Raw genomic sequence first — 20,337 nt, 5'->3', positions numbered from 1 at the left:
AAGAGGGTGTAGTGGTCTTACAACTACCGATTGAGTCGTTAAAACTCGCTCTGGGTGGGAGCCGGTACCGGACTGCGAACCCTGTACCTACCAGCCTTATGTCCGATAGCTTAACCACGACACTACAGAGGCCGAAAAGCTTTTTTTGTTGTAACAGGTCATGTTTTTGTTGTTTTGGTTAGTTCGTTCGCTCTCGCACACACATTACTCGGAGTCATTCACATTTTGGCTAGCACAGCCAATAAGAATGGATTATACCCGCGTGTCTTATCAATAACAGCGCTAGTATCGGCAACTATAAAGAACGAGAAACACGATTACAGCCACCCATAGAGTAAACGTTGAGAAAGACGGGACACAGTTCATAACACAATGTAGTCTTTAGCGAAAGATAATTAGTTCTTTTGTTGTTAATAGTCAACATGCTGGCCAGAAATAATTGCGCCCATGTCTTACACCACGCAACGCTACACATCTTTAATGGTCTTATATTCTTTGACATCTGAAGCATAACAAATTATAACCTTCATATCTGTGTACTCTTAGAATTCTGTTACTTGATCAGATATCAGTAAAACTAGCGTGCTTTTTTATATACTGCATATATGAATAATTTTTTTGCCTAGAAGGTGAATATATTCTCATTTTGGGAAAACGCAATTGCAGAGGAATATAGAGATATTTCAGAGTTGAATTTTCAGATAAAAACAAAAGACTAATGGCAGGCCAGGTTAACAAGGTAAGTGTGTTTTGTTATTATCAGGTTGTATATGTTTATATGTCATATCACATCGTGTGTTTTTGTTTGTTGTTTTTACCTGTAATCAGTTAAGGTAAATGTAAATAGTTAACAGTTTATCGTTCCTAAAATATTTTATTTTGCAAAAGTTAAACGTTTCACTAAAAAGGTATCCCAGATTGCAATTGAGACATTTATATGTCTTTGTTCTTTTTGAGAAGTAATAGTATAATATTACGGTGATGTGAATTACTTGATAAAAAAATAAAAGAAAGAAAGAAAAAAGGCATAGAAACTTTTATTACAGGTACAAGACAATTATGTCAGAAATATATATTATGTAGTTTGTAGGCCACGAGCTTAATTTGTACATTAAAATAATTTTCTCAGCTCTGGTAATAATTAATAAGTATTATATTAGTACTCAATTCAAACTATATTTACAAAAATAGTTCCCCGGCCTGCCTGCCCAAATCACATTTCAGCGGTGGCGGCTTTTTAAAGAGGTACGGCATGGCCATACCCCTTTTTTTTTATTTGTGTGTGCGTGTTATATTTGTTGTATTTGTGAAAAGCTCTTTCACAGGTGAATTTGAAAGGAGAGTCTAGCGACCTCGAGCCGTACCACTATTTTTTACACTCTGCCGTCCCTGCATTTAAAGGATAAAATGTTTTATTTAACGGCGCTCTCAACACATTTTAACTACGGTTATATGGCATCAGACATATGGTTAATGACCACTCAGATAATAAGAGAGGAAACCCGCTTTCACCACGCAATGAGCAAGATATCTTTTATATGCAGCATCCACAAACAGGATAGTACATACCATGACCATTGTTACACCAGTTCAGTTGGGGTGCACTGGCTGCAACGAGAAATAGCCCAATGAGTCCACCAACAAGGATCGATCCCAGACCGAAATCACATTTAAAAGATTTAAATGACAATCACCAAGGTTTCACCATTAAACATTTCAGCTAAACCAAGGGCAAAGATGGAATGAATATTTTTAATTTTAAAACATTGTCTTGCTAAGATTAAAGTTTATTTGTGTGTGTGTGTGTGTTTGTGTGTGTGTGTGTGTTTGTGTGTGTGTTTGTGTGAGTTGTGTGTGTGTGTGTTTGTGTGTTTATGTGTGTGTGTGTTTGTGTGTGTGTTTGTGTGTGTGTGTTTGTGTGTGTGTTTGTGTGTGTGTGTTGTGTGTGTATGTGTGTGTGTGTGTGTGTTGTGTGTTATATGTGTGTGTGTGTGTGTTTGTGTGTGTGTTTGTGTGTGTGTGTTGTGTGTGTATGTGTGTGTGTATGTGTGTGTATGTGTGTGTTGTGTGTATGTGTATGTGTATGTGTGTGTGTATGTGTGTATGTGTATGTGTTTGTGTGTTTATGTGTGTGTGTGTGTTTGTGTGTGTGTTTGTGTGTGTTGTGTGTATGTGTGTGTGTTGTGTGTTATATGTGTATGTGTGTGTTTGTGTGTTTGTGTGTGTGTGTGTATGTGTGTGTATGTGTGTGTATGTGTGTGTGTTGTGTGTTGTGTGTGTGTGTGTGTGTGTGTGTGTGTGTGTGTGTGCATAACATCGATTCATATGATAATTCAATCTTGCGGACTGTTAAGAACTGAGTTTATTAGCACGGCAAAACGTTTGTCGCCATCGTTAACATGTTTAAAAACAAAACCCACCCAAACCCCCAAAACAACAAAGCCTTTTTAACGACGACAATTACATATCAAATGAATCTTATTGTCTAGATATCAGTGTCTGTAATTTGAGAGGTGAGTCACTCAAAATGTCTCAGCCCAACAAGGAACGGAATAAGATACGCTAATAAAACTTGACACATAATATTATATAGACTACTGAACGCCAAAAGAAACAATACACTTTTTATTTTTTTTTTTATTTTTTGTTTTTTTTTGTTTTTTTACATTACTTCTTTTAAGAGAACAAAAATTCATGACAATGATAATATGAAACCATATTGCATTAAAAAGCAAATCACGTCACAAAATATCATTACATTTTAAAACTAAAAACAACAGTTACCGTACTCATCCTGGCGTAAGGGTGAAGATGTGGGTGAGTATAAAAATAAATAAATACATAAAATTGTAACACAATTTAACAAATCGAAAACTCTCAATCAATTTCATATGGAGATAGTCATAGCTCAGTTAAACGGGCGTTTCAATGTCTTTAGTAATGTGTTTGTCCGCCATTACCGGCCTCGGTGGCGTCGTGGTTAGGCCATCGGTCTACAGGCTGGTAGGTACTGGGTTCGGATCCTAGTCGAGGCATGGGAATTTTAATCCAGATACAGACTTCAAACCCTGAGTGAGTGCTCCGCACCGACCAGTGATCCATAACTGGTTCAACAAAGGGCATAGTTTGTGCTATCCTGTCTGTGGGAAGCGCAAATAAAAGATCCCTTGCTGCCTGTCGTAAAAGAGTAGCCTATGTGGCGATAGCGGATTAGAATGACCATATGTTTGACGTCCAATAGCCGATGATAAGATAAAAAAAAAAATCAATGTGCTCTAGTGGCGTTGTTAAATAAAACAAACTTTACTCTTTTTTTTTGTTTGTCCGCCGTGAAGCCCAATGTAACAATGTTAGATGTTACCATAGTAGGGAAGGAAGGAAATGTTTTATTTAACGACGCGCTCAGCACACATTATTTACGGTTATATAGTGTCAGACCACACACACAGATATATAGAGATAAAACCCGCTGTCGCCACTTCATGGGCTACTCTTTTTGATTAGCAGAAAGGGATCTTTTATATGCACCATCCCACAGACAGGACAGTACATACCACGGCCTTTGTTACACCAGTTGTGTAGCACTGGCTGGACCGAGAAATAGCCCAATGGGGCCACTGACGGGGATCGATCCTAAACCGACCGCGCATCAAGCGATCGCTTTACCACTGGGCTACGTCCCGCCCCTTTCCGTATTAAGTTAACGTAGTCATTGAACCAAATGTGCTGATATATTTTGACATTCACGTTCAAACGCTATCTGCAATGCGGCAAGTTACGAGGTTGTTAGGTAATGCTGACCTGCGTGCACGCAGTGTTTGCACTAATTTGACACTCCCGTTTGTTTTGATTAACGACACCACTAGAGCACATTGATTTATTAATCATCAGCTATTGGAATGAGTGAATGAATGTTTAACGACACCCCAGCACGAGTATCGTTAAACATTCATTCATTCATTCCAATAGCTGATGATTAATAAATCAATGTGCTCTAGTGGTGTTGTTAATCAAAACAAACGGGAGTGGATTTCAAACATTTGGTAATTTTGACATATATTATAGTCTTAGAGAGGAAACCCGCTACATTGTTTCCATTAGTAGCAAGGGATCTTTTAACTGCACCACCCAACAGATAGGACAGCACATTTCACGGCCTTTGATATACCAGTTGTGGTGCACTGGCTGTCACGAGAAATAGCCCAATGGGCCCGCCGACGGAGATCGATCCCAAACCGACAGCGCATCAAGCGAGCGCTTTACCACTGGGTACGTCCCGTCCCTTGATACTCCAAATGAATTTTAAACATGTCTGTTGTGTGTTTGCACTGAATTTGACAGAGCCTAGCCACTTAAAACTTTCCAATATCCGATGTGTTTTTCAACTTGTTTCAGTGGCTACCATTCAGTGTTTGATTCAGTATGAAGTAGCCACTTATAACCAAAATTTTGTAAATGTCTTTAAGTATTTTTAAAAATATGGCATTTTAAAAAATAGTGTGTAGTTTCTTTTGGCATTCAGTATATTCGGATCAACACTCTAGAAAGTTACCAAATGTATCTGAACTAAATATTAATGATTAATTTATTTTCAAGTAAAGCAACATCTCCCTCAAAACTAGACCGTTTTCTCTGTCCCTTTTTAAATATTACAGAACCAAAAAGGTTTGTTTTGTTTTATAACACCTCTAGACAATCTGATTAAAATCAGCTCCACTGGTCTTTAATTTCCAGACGCTATAGTATAGGCCAGTGGAGCTGATTTTAATCAGATTGACCTCTAGAGCACATTGATTAATTAATCATCGAGTACTGGATGTCAAACATTTGGTAAATCTGACACATAGTCATCAGAGGAAACACGTTACATTTTTCCTAATGCAGCAAGGGATCTTTTATGTGCACTTTTTCACAGACAGGAAAGCACATACCACGGCCTTTGTCCAGTTGTAGTGCACTGTTTGGAACGAGGCAAAAACCCCAATCAGCTGAATGGATCCATTGAGGTGACTCGATCCTGCGACGCAAGCACATCATACGAGCACTCAACCGACTGTGCTAAATCTCGCCCCAAATGTGAAGAAAACCAAAATTGTTCCATAGCGGGCAACTTCAATATTTTGGGATTCCAAGGAAAGATTACCGGTGGACTACTTGCCAAAGACCAAACGACAATCTGAAAATACTGTACAGTATATATGCTAACATGTTGAAGCACCTGCATGAAATCGTCTCCAGAAACCCCATGAAAGGTGTGCCATTCCATACCCCCGATTCCCCCCCCCCCCCAACCCACAACAAACAAAAACCACACACACACATACCCCCCTCCCCCAAACAAAAACAACACCTCCCAAACACCCCCTCCCCGCCAAACAAACAAACACAAAATACAACAAACTTGGAGAGGACAAGTTCTTCTAGCCTACTACTTTGATTGGCCATATGCAAGGCGTTTTTGACTGATCCGTGATCGTCTTAATATTTGTAATAACTCAAAATTCACTTTACTTCCTAATGTTATTAAAATCCAGTTTGGGCTACTAGTAGCACATATTAGAATGACTAAACCACGACTGGTATGTCAAAGGCAGTGGTATGTTCCATCTTGTCTGTGGAATGGTACATATAAAACACCCCTTACTACTAATGGATATATGTAGCGAGTTTTCTCTCTAAGACATCCAATAGCCGAACAGCATGGCGTATTTGATATTATGTAATTTTATTATCATTTTGTCAAGACAGTGATTCATGATAGCACAAATGTACTTGTTCTAATGATATTTGTCCGGTGCTAGTTTTTATTTAGTAAACTAGTTTGGGAGTGACAGTCCTCTTTGTAGCGATGCAAGAGGGATAAAATCTCCAGTAAAGTATCTCCTCTGGAGTGGCTGTCATCCTATAGACGAGGCACTAGATAGAGATGCAAGAGGGATGAAATCTCCAGTAAAGGATCTCCTCGGGAGTGGCTGTCATCCTATAGACGGGGCACTAGATAGAGATGCAAGACGGATGAAATCTCCAGTAAAGGATCTCCTCGGGAGTGGCTGTCATCCTATAGACGGGGCACTAGATAGAGATGCAAGACGGATGAAATCTCCAGTAAAGGATCTCCTCGGGAGTGGCTGTCATCCTATAGACGGGGCACTAGATAGAGATGCAAGACGGATGAAATCTCCAGTAAAGGATCTCCTCGGGAGTGGCTGTCATCCTATAGACGGGGCACTAGATAGAGATGCAAGAGGGATGAAATCTCCAGTAAAGGATCTCCTCGGGAGTGGCTGTCATCCTATAGACGGGGCACTAGATAGAGATGCAAGACGGATGAAATCTCCAGTAAAGGATCTCCTCGGGAGTGGCTGTCATCCTATAGACGGGGCACTAGATAGAGATGCAAGACGGATGAAATCTCCAGTAAAGGATCTCCTCGGGAGTGGCTGTCATCCTATAGACGGGGCACTAGATAGAGATGCAAGACGGATGAAATCTCCAGTAAAGGATCTCCTCGGGAGTGGCTGTCATCCTATAGACGAGGCACTAGATAGAGATGCAAGACGGATGAAATCTCCAGTAAAGGATCTCCTCGGGAGTGGCTGTCATCCTATAGACGAGGCACTAGATAGAGACGCAAGAGGGATGAAATCTCCAGTAAAGGATCTCCTCGGGAGTGGCTGTCATCCTATAGACGAGGCACTAGATAGAGATGCAAGACTGATGAAATCTCCAGTAAAGGATCTCCTCGGGAGTGGCTGTCATCCTATAGATGAGGCACTAGATAGAGAAATCAAGGAATCAAACACAATGTTGCCAAACGCGCATTCGACTCTGCACTGTGCAGCGATACGGCCCTGGTCGCGTATTGGTGTTTTATCGTTCAGATTTGGTCGTTTAAAGGAGCGAGACGTAGCCCAGTGGTAAAGAGCTCGCTTGATGCGCGGTCGGTTTGGGATCGATCCCCGTCGGTGGGCCCACTGGGCTATTTCTCATTCCAGCCAGTGCACCACGACTGGTATATCAAAAGCCGTGGTATGTGCTATCCTGCCTGTGGCATGGTGCATATAAAAGATCCCTTGCTGCTAATCGAAACGAGTAGCCCATGAAATGGCGACAGCGGGTTTCCTCTCTCAATATCTGTGTGGTCCTTAACCATATGTCTGACGCCATATAACCGTAAATAAAATGTGTTAAGTGCGTCGGCAAATAAAACATTTCCTTCCTTCCTTGGGACGGGACGTAGCCCAATGGTAAAGCGCTCGCTTGGTGCGCAGTCGGCCTAGGATCGATCCCCGTCGTTAAGTAAAACATTTCCTTCCTTTGGTCGTTTAAAAAGGCTCTAATAGCTGGAAACATGCCACAGAAGCTGCACACTCATGTTCTAAAATCTCTATCAAATTGACCTTTCAACTGCTCTTCCTCGAGTGGTCCTCTTTACTCTCACGGGATGCTGCGCACGTACTTTTGTTTCTCTCCACAGAAAGGTGATTTCGGTAAAATCATGCATCTTCCAGTACTGAATATATCACCCAGTAACGACCACACGCTAGACGGCGAATACATCCAGCCATGGAGGAGGAGAGGTATTTAGCAATAGGTAGAGATAGATACAAACAGATACACACCAGTAAACAGAGGACTGACAGACGGACGGATAGATAGAAAGGCAAACATACAGAAATAAAGGAAGCTAGAAAGAAAAAATGAAAGAAAGAAAGAAAGAAAGAAAAAGAAAGAAAGAACAAAAGAAAAAGAAAACAGGCAGACAGATAGACAGAGAGTGGGAAGGGGACGAAGAGGCAGGCAGGGTGGGATTTGGTACGTACTAGTTTGCATGAACGCGTGTTGTAGATCCCTCAACATTAAAAAATTTGCCAAAGCAAATGACTATTTATGACTGGCCCAGTCTCAAAAGTAACGAAAACATTGGGCAGATGACGTTTCTACAATGTTCTTAGTTCTTGAAGAGTGCCGTTGGTCATTGCCAAAAAAATGGTAAAATAATCTTGTGCAGGTCTTTTCGTGTGGATGGGCGGGGCTAGTCACAAACTATTATATATTTTTATATATGATCTTATAAAGACTACAGCTGTATTTTGCAGTTACTTGAGGGCAATATAGCACTAATTAAAAATATTACTGCATGTCATATTCTTTGTTTTATAGACAAGGCACAGATTCGCGACAGTCTGCCGAAAACCAAACATAGAGAAGAATCCAGATGCACAGAGCGCCCAAGCAATGTAACACCAGCGAAGTATGGAAGCGTTTCCTGCAAACCTAAACGTTCTGTGGCGAGATCGTTCACGGAACGCACACGTGACGCAATTAGACCAGTCACAGTTGATATCCCGTATCACACGGCCATTACCCAACCCCCAGCGAAGCGAAACCACACCCCCAAGTTTGACGCTCTCACCAGGACCATGGTACCCCTCCCACATCTCTACGACAGAAGCGTGACGACATGTCACCCAAAGACGGACATATCCAGCTGGTGGCATCAAGTGAAAAAGTTAGTTTAAACGTTGTAATTACGGTAGGGATTAAGCATTTTTCAAGGCATAAACTTAATTTCGGCTTAAATAATTTAAGGGCGAATTCGTTCTTACCTGCAACCCGACCCACCGCCAAGTAAAAGTGTCATTCCACATGCCTGTGCTTGTTCCAGTTGTTTTAAATCTTTGACTAAAATGGTCCTAATATTGTCTTCTAAGTAATATGTAGGTTACAGTAAGATTACTCATGGAAACAGGTTCCTGTGCGCCAATTAAAATGGTCGCAAACCAACAGTAAAGTTTGTAAATGGTCGAAATTTTACACAGATGTTCAAATCGTCTTATATTTATGAATGAACAAAAATAATTTCTTGAAAACCTTATAAATTTGTCTTCATTACCGTTAAACGTTAAATCCTGTGCAAAAGTAAAGTTTGTTTTATTTAACGACGCCACTAGAGCACATTGATTTTTATCTAATCATCGGCTATTGGACGTCAAACATATGGTCATTCATAGGCTACTCTTTTACGACAGGCAGCAAGGGATCTTTTATTTGCACTTCCCACAGTCAGGATAGCACAAACCATGGCCTTTGTTGAACCAGTTATAGATCACTGGTCGGTGCAAGTGGTTTACACCTACCCATTGAGCCTTGCGGAGCACTCACTCAGGGTTCGGAGTTGGTATCTGGATTAAAAATCCCATGACTCGACTGGGTTCCGAACCCAGTACCTACCAGCCTGTAGACCGATGGCCAAACCACGACGCCACCGAGGCTGGTCAAATCCTGTGCAATGCATGCACGGGAATTTTTTTCCCGTTAGAGTATATTATATTGTCTCAATAATTGGAAAATCGAAAAGAAAAATCAAACACAGGATCCATTTAAACGTGAACCACGTCAGTTGTATCCTTCCCAATTTTTAACACATCTTCGTTAAATATTCCAATAACAAACCTCATTACTGTACAAGGTGTTAAACCCCCCCCCCCCCCCCCCAACATTTTACAATAAATAATTACAACCAGCCCATCTAATTGAAATCAGATTTTAGTGTCCGCTCCACTTTGGACGTCTCCGTTAGGAAATCAGAGCAAAACCAACTAACCACCAAATCGGGGCGGAACGTAGCCCAGTGGTAATGGGCTCACTTGATGCGCGATGGTATAGGATCGATACTCGTCAGTGGGCCATTGGACCATTTCTCGTTCCAGCCAGTGAACCACGAGTGGTATATCAAAGCCGTGATATGTGCTAGCCTCTCTGGGGGATGATGCATATAAAAGATTCCTGGCTACTAATGGACAAATGTAACGGGTTTCCTCTCTAAGACTGTACTTTAAAATTACCAAATGTTTGATATCTAATAGCCAATGAATAAATCAATATTCTCCAGTGATGTTGTCAAACAAAACAAACTTTAAAAAATAAATCAATGTGCTCTAGTGGTGTCGTTAAAGAAAACGAATTTAACAAATTTCTTGAATTTGCCGTCGGTGGGCCAATTGTGCTATTTCTCGTTCCAGCCAGTGCTCCACAACTGGTGTAACAAAGGTCGTGGTATGTACTATTCTGTCTGTGGGATGTGCATACAAAAGATCCCTTGCTGCTAAGAGTAGCCCATGAAGTGGGGACAGCGGGTTTCCTCTCTCAATATCTGTGTGGTCCTTAACCATATGTCCAACGCCATATAACCGTAAATACAATGTGTCGAGTGCGTCGTTAAATAAAACATTTCCTTACATTCCTTTCCTTCTTGCATTTTATTTTCTTATTTTTCAGAGACGTTCCAAGGAGGCCTAAGTTTGCCGTTTCGGCGCTAGACAAGTCGGTGAAACTGCCGTACTTCATCATAGACGACACCTTTGTGACCAACGTCAGTGGAGTGTTTCGAAGAACAGACTCTTCTGGATTCGACAAGGAGTATTCCGTCAACCCAGAGTGGGCCTCGGAGAGACTCCATCTGCACGGGCACAGGGCGTACCGCACGTGCGGGATTAGATATGGGTGGTGTTTCTGAAGATAGTGGACTGAGCGAGCGTATGATATAGCTTATAGGAGTCTCTTGTCTTTGTTTACGGAAGCTGGAAAAAGGTTTTTGGCACCTGTGCTCTATAAAGTGGCATTCCTCCTACTGATGGAATAGAATAGAAGACACCCCAGCACGAAAAATACATCGGCTATTGGGCGTCAAACAATGGTAAATGTAAACATTAAATGATGAACCACATCAATATAAAATTTGAACAGTTAAATTACAACACAATGTAAAGAACTGTGCAAAAAATACAAATATCACAGATGGATAAAATTAAAATTCAGAATAAAAGTCAGTATCACGTAAAAAATGTAATAAAAGTTCTGGATGGAATCCAAAGGATTCCATCATATTTCTTTGACCAAATATATTTTTTTGTTTCCTTGAAATAATGGCACTCCATCAAAATGTGGCGCACCGTCAGAGTACACTGGCAGTGCTCACACTGAGGTGGAGGATCTTTCTTAAAGATAAATGAATGGGTCAAGTAGGTATGACCGATGCGAGCACAACACAAGACTATTTTATCCTTCCTGCACTGTCTATAAGAGGACTGCCACTATCCGAGGACGGGCTTGACAGCATGAAGCTTGTTCGCAATTACACCGTTCCAATCATTTTAGATAGAATTGGAACCCTATATTGTGGTCTGATTAGCTATCCTCTAACAATGTGTCATGGCGGTATATACCCTAACGACTCTAACATAACATCTTTTGGAATCAATCGCGTACAGAGATACGGTACTGAATGTTAATGACAGATTGCCAATCGGCATGCATGTTATGGCTTCTTATACTTTAAAAATTGTTTTTGCGTATTATTGGTGAGTAGATAAATTATAAGGACAACACCGTTATGGTAATCAAAATCGTATCTCCATACAAGGCAGAGTTGAATGGATATTTAAGGGACATTCCTGAGTTTGCTGCAATTTTTACGATGTTATCAACTAACAGAGACTTTTTAACAATTGTAATTACATACCAAATATGTTTTTCTGCATAAAATATTAGTGGCTGTATATTAAACGTGTTTCTGATCATTCTAATATTTGTAGTAGGTTAAATTTCATTTTATTTCCTAAAATATTTTTTTTTCGTACGTAAGAAATTATTTGAAGACAAAATCCAGTTTGAGCTTCTTACAAATATTAAGACGACCAGAAACATATTGAATATAAAGACACTGATATTCTAAACAAGAAACTATATTTAATATGTAAGTTTAATCGTAGAAATGTTTTATTAGTCGGAAACATCTTACAACGCAGCAAACTTGGGAATATCCCTTTAACAATTTAGGTCGTTTGTTTTCACGAATCACTGTCAAGTGCTTCGTCTACAGGATTGTCATTCTCCAATCGTCAGTGGTCGTGAATGAAACGTTTCCTTTTGAGGACGAAGTACCTTTAAAGTAACATTCCCGAGTTTGCTGCATTGTAAGATGTTTCCGACTAATAAAATATTTCTACGATTAAACTTACATATTAAATATATTTTCTTGTTTAGAATATTAGTATCTGTATATTCAATGTGTTTCCGGTCGTCTTAATATTTGTAAGAAGCACAAACTGGATTTTGTCTAATATTTTAGGAACTAAAATGAAATTTAACCTAGTACAATTTTTTTATTTTTTTTTTTAAATTTTATTATTATTATTTTTTTTTTAATACATATTTATTGTCCCAGATCATATAGCAGTGTCGGGTTTGGGAGCCCCGACTCACTGCTTTACATTTGTATCCATGATCTAAGCAGCAACAAACTGTGTTAAAAATAACAACAACTAATGGAAACTGATTCAGGGTGAAGTTCAATTCATGCATACAGATGAACATGGACAGTGATCTATAATATAACTATTGTTATGATCCGAGATTTAAACCGGAACAGAGAAAATATCGAATAAGAAGGATGAGAATCAGAAAACGATTTAGAAGAAGAAGAAGAAGAAGAAGAAGAAGAAGAAGAAGAAGAAGAAGAAAAATACAAGACAGATATAGATGGCATAAGAAGAAGGAAAGAAGTTGTTTTGAATTAAATAAGACATGAAACTCTGCGATCTCCAAACAGGCCACACACTAAATCAGTCACAATATTTATTGCTACATGTATATATGTATACATTATATTTTCTTAATATTAATTATCTCTATATTACTATCACTCACTCATTAAAGAGGTTGAGCCATGGGGACCATTCTTTAATACATTTTTCATAATTGCATTTTTTAAATAGAATAATATATCTTTCTATTTCAAATTTTTTATGCAATATGTTTTTAATGGCAGTGATTTCTAAGCATTTTTTCTGTATTTTTGTACAGTAAATATAGTATTTTATATTAATAATTAGCCAATTAAGAAAGTTATCTTTTTCATTATTTATGAAACCAAACATGATATTATTTTTATTAAAAGTAATTATATTCCCAGTCTTAGTTAATATCCAGGCTTGTACCGAATCCCATAAGTTTTTGGTCTCATTACACTCTACAAATAAATGTGATATGGTTTCAGGATAATTACTACATAAATTGCACATATTCGAATCGACGTAGCGAATCATATGTAAAAATGTATTAGTAGCTAAAATTCTTTGAAATAATCTGTATTGGAACCATACTAAAGTTGAATCGTTCACGCATTGGAAAGGTAGCAAATAGTACTGTTCCCAATCACTTGGTGTAAAAATAAATCCTTGATTCGTGTATTTAATTTGTGATTTTGGCGTTTCTGATTTGAAGTTTATTATATCGTACATATCTTTACATCCTCGTTGGCTTTTTAACAATAGTTTTAGTTTAAATGGAAGAATGGGTTTATTTATTGTTGTGAAACTATCATCTTTCAAAGTATCTAAATTATTAAGGTATGATTTTACTGCTTTTACCAGTGAAACATAGTACAAGAAATTTGTTGTTGTATGATATATATTTATAAATTTACCATAAGACAAAATATCACCTTGTTCATCGGATAGGTCACTTATGAAAATAATACCTTTGCTGGCATAATTTTTATATATAATGGTTTTCGATCTATAAGTATTTCACTATTATGCCAGGTGTTCGTACATAAAATATCGTTTACACTTTCAGGATTATGTTTATTTTCTATCTTTACCCAACAAAGTAATATATCTCTCCAAAACTTATTTAGAATTTGGGTGGCTTTTCCCGTAATGAAATAATCTCCATGTATTATTAATTCATTTGTTGATACGTTTGTAACAGACTTAAAGAGATAAACCCACTTTGAATTACTTACAAACAATCTTCGTATCCACGAACTTTTTAAAGCGATCATGAAGTTACTTACATTTAACATTTTGAGTCCTCCTACTTTATAGTCTTGAGTTATTAGATCACGTTTTAACTTTTCAGGTTTATTCTGCCAAATAAATTAAAAAAATAGTGTGTTTAGAGTTATTAAGAACATTTCTCTTGGGTTCGGTAATGATATTAGAAGATATGTAATAATTGGTATTATTAATGTTTTAAGAACTGTTAATTTTCTTATAGACCATCTTTTCAATGAATTTTTAATTTCTAGTAGCTTAGGGTTAAAATTAAGTTCATTAATATTTTCCAAGTTGACAGGAAAGTTGATACCAAGTAAACTGAATTGAGTAGAGCCCCATTCTAACTTCCATCGTGTATGGTGATAAACATCTTTAGAAAACTTTTTACTGCCTATCCAGATAGCTTTTGACTTAAAGTAGTTTATTTTTAGACCTGAAATATGTTCATAATAATCTAATACCGCAAGTGTACTATACAGGGACTCGAGGGATCCATCTAAAATAAAACTTGTATCATCTGCGTATTGCGATATTAGATATTCCTCACCATCTATATTTATGCCTTTAATAGTTGGATTATTTCTAATAATAATTGCAAGGATTTCAGCACATATTATGAAGATATATGGCGACAACGGGTCGCCCTGCCTGCAGCCCCTTTCTAACAGAATTGGTTCGGATAAGAATCCATTTTGTATTACCCTAGAAAAGGACTTATTATAAAACGTTTTAATCCAGTTTTTAACAGATGGTTTAAAATTAAAAATATCAAGTACTTGGTCTACGAATGGCCATGATATAGAATCAAAAGCTTTTTCAAAGTCTATTAATAACAGTAGGCCGGAAATGTTGTGCGTTTCGGTATGCTGCATAATATCATATATTAGTCTTATATTTTCTCCAATGTATGTTCCTTTTATGAAACCATTTTGGTCTTTATCTATTATTAAATCTACTATCTGTTTTATTCTGTTAGCGATACAACCTGATGCCATTTTGTAAATACAGTTTAATAATGTTAAGGGTCTCCAATTTTTAAGATATTCTTTTGGTTTATTTGCTTTTGGGATACATGTAATTATACCTAACTTTATAGTACAAATATTAGAACGATCAGAAACACGTTTAGTATACAGCCACTAATATTTTATGTAGAAAAAATATATTTGATATGTAATTACGACCGTTAAAAAGTCTGTTAGTCGATACAATCTTAAACATTGCAGCAAACTCAGGAATGTCCCTTTAACAATACAGTTATTAATTCGACTGAAAAATCGTGACAACACGGAACATACGTGTAGATGTTTATGGGGATTTTGCTTTAAAAAAAAAAAAAAATTCACCAAATAATGCACCAACCTTCCCCGCTATTGGAATGTTATTATTTTGTTGTTTATGTTTGTTTGTTTGTTTTAACTCTTAAAACTTTAATATGTAAAATGTTTAAAATAAAAAGATCTACACCTCCTGCGTGGATTTTAATTAATTATTAATCGATCAATGATCGATTTGTGCAAACAAACAATCAGTCACTAAAATCAATTCAGTTTTGTTCACTATTCCACCATTGTTCATGTCTGTTAAGTAATATGGTGGCCATATTATGGAAAGAACTAGCTTGATACACCTGCAGTCAACTCGGTGGAGGACATGCTCTCAACATTATGTAGGTTTCAAATGTTTCGCTCTTGCTTCCTTCAAGTTTTTAAACAACAGGTTCCTCTTTTCGATAGTTCTTATTTGTCTCAGACACCGACCACCACTAGCACTTTTGTCCTCGGAGCTGAACTCATCGCTGTCCAACACTGACGTCGACAGCTGTCTTTTTCTAACCACTTTGATGTCGTCGTCGTCGTCTGATGAACTGTCGGAAGATTCTGCTGATCCGCAAGTCTTGGATTCAGAACACTGACCTTCTTGTTCAGAACGATGGTTTCCACAGCCGTGGTCAGATTTACGGTCTTCACGGCCATCACAATGATTCGCTGAATGCTTTTCAAAACAAGGTTCTGTATTGGACTCTTGTTGCGCGGACACATTGACAGTGTTAGTGTTGCGATCAGCGGAATCTTGTGTCTTTTTAAAAGTGTCTTTTTTGATGATCTCTTCATCACTGTCACTCGATGTCTGGTTTTCAATGATTCTGTTTCGCGATTTTCTTTTTAACAAGTTCTTCACTCTGTGTGGTTGCTGGATTTCTGAATCGCTCGTCTGAAAAAAGAAATAATAAGACGTATACCTACATATGTTGTAAGTAGTATTATACCAAATAGCATATGGTCGCTACCTAATGGCCTTGATTTCCATAGTGGTTAAGCCACCAGGCACTTGGTTCGCACCCAGGGACCAGCTTCCACCCAGAGTAGGAACGAAATGTGTGAAGTGCATTTTTACTGAACAGCTAAAAAGTAAAGGTTTTGATTTCCAAGTGAGTGGGGCACAACAGTTTGGCCTTTACGTTGAGTTGTTAAAGGGACATTCCTGAGTTTGCTGCATTGTAAAATGTTTCCGACTAATAAAATATTTCTACGATTAAACTTACATATTAAATATATTTTCTTGTTTATAATTACAGTGTCTGTATATCCAATGTGTTTCTGGTCTTCTTAATATTTGTAAGTAGCCCAAACTGGATTTTGTCTTCAAATAATTTCGTATGTAAGAAAAAAACATAGTTTAGGAAATAAAACACGTTTAATATACAGCCACTAATATTTTATGCAGGAAAATATATTTGATATGTAATTACAATCGTTAAAAAGTATGTTGGTCGATAACATCTTAAAATATTGCCACAAACTCAGGAATGTCCCTGATTTTGATTTGATATATGTTCCAAGGGCCACAACTCTGTCAACCATGATTGAACTAACGAATATGAAGTGTGTGTTAACCAAGCAACGACCAGGGTTCCCACTACGTGTAGTAACAGGCCTAATTATTATTTTTGACTTGTTGATTTTATAGCTATAGACAAACTATATTATATTTTGAATGAAAATAATTACACCACTTGATGACTTTTCAACAATTTGCTATGAAAACTGCCTTCTAAGAATTAAGACACCCCCCCCCCCTCCCCCCAAAAAAAACAACAAACAACAACAAAAAATCCTAAAAAACCCAACGAAACAAAAGAACAAAAACAAAACAAAAACACTCTCCAAAACCCCCCAACAAAAAACAATTCAGTTCGTCCACTGAATTTGTGTTATCCCTTACGACCAAGTTAATCAGGTCTTAAATTTAATGCGTAAACGAAAAATAGGATGCGAAAAACGAGACTTGCGCAAGTAACGCAAGAACAAAAATAAGTATGTTTACTTTGCTGGTGCAGCATCATTAATATTGAAACCTGGAAACCATACAGGCCCACAGGGATTTGGGTGGTGGGAGAACTTTGTGCTCTACTTAAGAACACAAATGACCCTCTATTCAGGTCCGATTTTCTTTACCAAATGAATGCTGGGAGTGTATGAGAACAAAACAATGCTTACATTCTGCTCAGACTGATCATTACTGTCGTCAATAAAATCACTCATGGAGGAATCTTCAAACAGGTCAATATTATCCGAGTTGTATCGGTGGTTTCTGTAACACAAAACAATATTTCTGAACAACTAAACCGTAATACACCATCAGGGCCGTGTCTGCTGCATAATGCAGAGTCGAATGGGCATTTGGCAAAATAGTGGACGATTCCGTGAATCTTTATCTAGTGCCTCAGAAAGGAAATCCTTTATAAGAGTTTTCATCCTTCTTGCATTGCCACAAAGAGGACTGCCACTCAGACTAGTTTACCAAGTCAAAACTAGCACTGGACAGACCTGATTAGAATTAAAAAAAAAAACCGTACAGCTGCGATGACATGCACTCATGAATCACTGTCATAACAGTGGTGATATCAGGTTTTCGCGGAAGGTCAGCATATCCCGTCATGAGTCCTGTCACCACAGCTGCCAAGTATGTCACTTCATCTAAAACGATGAACAAAATGTGCAGCAAGAGTTCACCAAAAACATAAAGAGTTATATCGGTGGTTTCTGTAACAGAAAACAGAAAATTTGGATGTAAAATCTCAAACAGGTCAATATTCTCAGAGTTGTATCGGTAGTTTCTATAACAGAAAACAGAAAACTTGGATGTAAAATCTCAAACATGTCAATATTCCCAGAGTTATATCGATGGTTTCTATAACAGAAAACAGAAATATTGGATGTAAGATCTCAAACATGTCAATATTCTCAGAGTTATATCGGTGGTTTCTGTAACAAAACAGAAAACGTGAATATAAAATCTTAAAATTAAACATGTCAATATTCTCAGAGTTATAGCGGTGGTTTCTGTAACAGAAAACCGAAAACTTGGATGTAAAATATCAAACATGTCAATATTCTGTTATATCGGTAGTTTCTGTAACAGAAAACAGAAAACTTGGATGTAAAATCTCAAACATGTCAATCATGGGCGGATCCAAGGGGGGGGGGGGGACCAGGGGGACGCGTCCCCCCCAAAAATTGTCCAAGTGCCCTCAAAATGTCCAAGTGCCCTTTTTGTTTGTAGAATTTTTTTTTTTTTAAGTAAACAATAATTATATTGTAGATAAATGAAATCAAGATTTTCGTGTACATGCGCAAGCTTGCAGATATGTGTCTGTGTTATTGAGTCTCAATGGGGCCCCATTGAGGTTCTAACGCGAGTGACGCCAATTTACTTCATTATTGCTAGTATATTATGACGTAGAACTGTAGGAATTCATATTAATTGTAAATATCAAAACTTGTAGTAAGGTGCCCTTTTGACGAGTCAATGTGCCCTTCTTTTTTGGTCCCCCCCCCTAAAAATATTTCCTGGATCCGCCCATGTCAATATTCCCAGAGTTGTATCGGTGTCGAATAATACAAGTTTTTGTCACAAAACATACGTTTTCCGTTTGCCGGTTTGGCACAAAATACTTTCGAAGCTACTACAAAATATCAGGACGAAAAGAAAGTTATTGGAATTGACAAAACTGGTGCGTTAAGATGCTTAAAATAATTGACTATACTTATGTTTAGTTAGAAATAAAATAAACATGTGATAGTATTTAAATCAGTTTCATACCTTAATTTGTGCGTAGAGATTCAAAGTAACACTGGCCTTCAAGAACCAAACTAAGCTGTCAATTTTTCATTTATGTCGAACATTATAGGGGAGACCGGGGTACAGTGTGACACGGGGCACAGTGTGATAGCTCATTTTTAACGACAATATTTTCAGCCAATTAGACAAAAATGTACATGATAGGCTAGGCTGACTGAGCTGAGCATCCATTTTGTTTGAAATGTTTAACTGATGAGCAAAAAGGTAAGTTTGGAATTTTATTTTGATTTTTACCTTCAAAGTAAAATATAGGCATTGAAATTAATTCCTGTTACAAGCTTACTACTGAATGCTAATTTTATTCTGTGTTACTATGCATGTTAATAGGTATATAATGGTCATATTTGTACAACTCATTGATGTCATTCAGATAAGCATGTAGGTCAAACTTTATTGTATAAACACTCCTTCAGGTATTCCGGTGTTGAAACATGGAATACAATCCCAGATTCTATTAAAAAAAGTGTATCCTTACTTTCATTTAAAAGACAATATAAAAAATTCATAACAACACTGGCTCTTGGTAATGTTAAGTAAAATCTTTACTCAGGAGTCTGTACGTTTAAAGTTACATTATCTGGTTACCATATTATAACATCATGTACAAATGTGAAATACAAGCTCAAATGCACTTTTAAAAAAGTCGTGTGTGTTCGCTATGAACGGATATCGTCAAACGTATACGCTTGATTCGTCGCCTGTGCCGCCATAGCTAGGCAAAGCACAAACGACAGCCTGTTGTCAGTTTCAGTTAACACGTGCGTTTGTATGGTTCGTCTCAAAAAATTAAAAGAGAAATCTTGCGCTGTAGTTAAAACCGGTTTGATCTTGACAAACGTGTTATCGACAGTCGTACCTTCCTATTTCAGAATTGATATTTTATAAAGTGTTAGTAGAACTTTCAAAGTTTAGTTTGTATACTAGTAACACATTAATCATGTATATATTTTTAAAATAAAATATACTAAAGTAGACAATGAACGTTTTCACTTCTTAATTTTACGTGTTAAAATCGACAAATGCAAATAAATATTATTTCGTTTCGAATGGGTAAAGTTGAGGGGAGGGGGGGGGGGGTGTTGTTTAACGACATCAAAGATACAGCATATTGATTTAATAATCATCCGACCCCATACAACCGTAAATAAAATGTGATGAGTGCGTCGTTAAATAAAACATATCCTACCCTTCCTTCCATCTTCTGTTGGATGTCTAACATTTGGTAATTTTGACATATAATCTTAGAGAGGAATTGGGTGCAGGGGGAGGGTATTGCGGTTCGAAACCCTTACTTATCCAAGCTTAAAACAATTTGAAATGTATTTTTGGGGGGAGCATGCATGGCCCC

The 20,337-nt window shown here is 37.6% G+C and overlaps 2 protein-coding genes across 3 annotated transcripts in view; one reads left to right on the top strand and one right to left on the bottom strand.

The window, feature by feature from the left end:
- The first annotated feature begins 257 nt into the window (after positions 1 to 257).
- LOC121378003 lies at positions 258 to 10,753 on the top strand. Of its 2 annotated transcripts, XM_041506110.1 has the most exons (4): positions 258 to 739; positions 7,478 to 7,580; positions 8,164 to 8,512; positions 10,282 to 10,753. In XM_041506110.1, exons 1-4 carry the CDS (start codon positions 719 to 721, stop codon positions 10,517 to 10,519), a joined length of 711 nt encoding a protein of 236 aa, XP_041362044.1. In that variant the 5' UTR covers positions 258 to 718; the 3' UTR covers positions 10,520 to 10,753. The 2 variants fall into 2 exon arrangements, with proteins under 2 accessions (XP_041362044.1, XP_041362037.1); XM_041506103.1 differs by lacking the exon at positions 258 to 739 and having other exon boundaries at positions 7,254 to 7,580.
- A 4,559-nt stretch (positions 10,754 to 15,312) lies between these two features.
- Positions 15,313 to 20,337, bottom strand: part of LOC121384803 (protein IWS1 homolog A-like) — a 12,975-nt gene continuing 7,950 nt past the window's right edge. The window contains exons 4-5 of the mRNA XM_041515393.1: positions 17,345 to 17,438; positions 15,313 to 16,058 (exon numbers count right to left, since the gene is read on the bottom strand). Coding sequence (XP_041371327.1) covers positions 15,510 to 16,058; positions 17,345 to 17,438 — 643 coding nt within the window. The 3' untranslated portion in view covers positions 15,313 to 15,509. The remainder of the gene's footprint in view (positions 16,059 to 17,344; positions 17,439 to 20,337) is intronic.

Source organism: Gigantopelta aegis, chromosome 2, assembly GCF_016097555.1.
Source record: "Gigantopelta aegis isolate Gae_Host chromosome 2, Gae_host_genome, whole genome shotgun sequence".
NCBI classification, from domain to species: domain Eukaryota; kingdom Metazoa; phylum Mollusca; class Gastropoda; order Neomphalida; family Peltospiridae; genus Gigantopelta; species Gigantopelta aegis.
The sequence above is the reverse complement of the archived record's forward strand: the minus strand, read 5'-3'. Positions and strand labels throughout refer to the sequence as shown.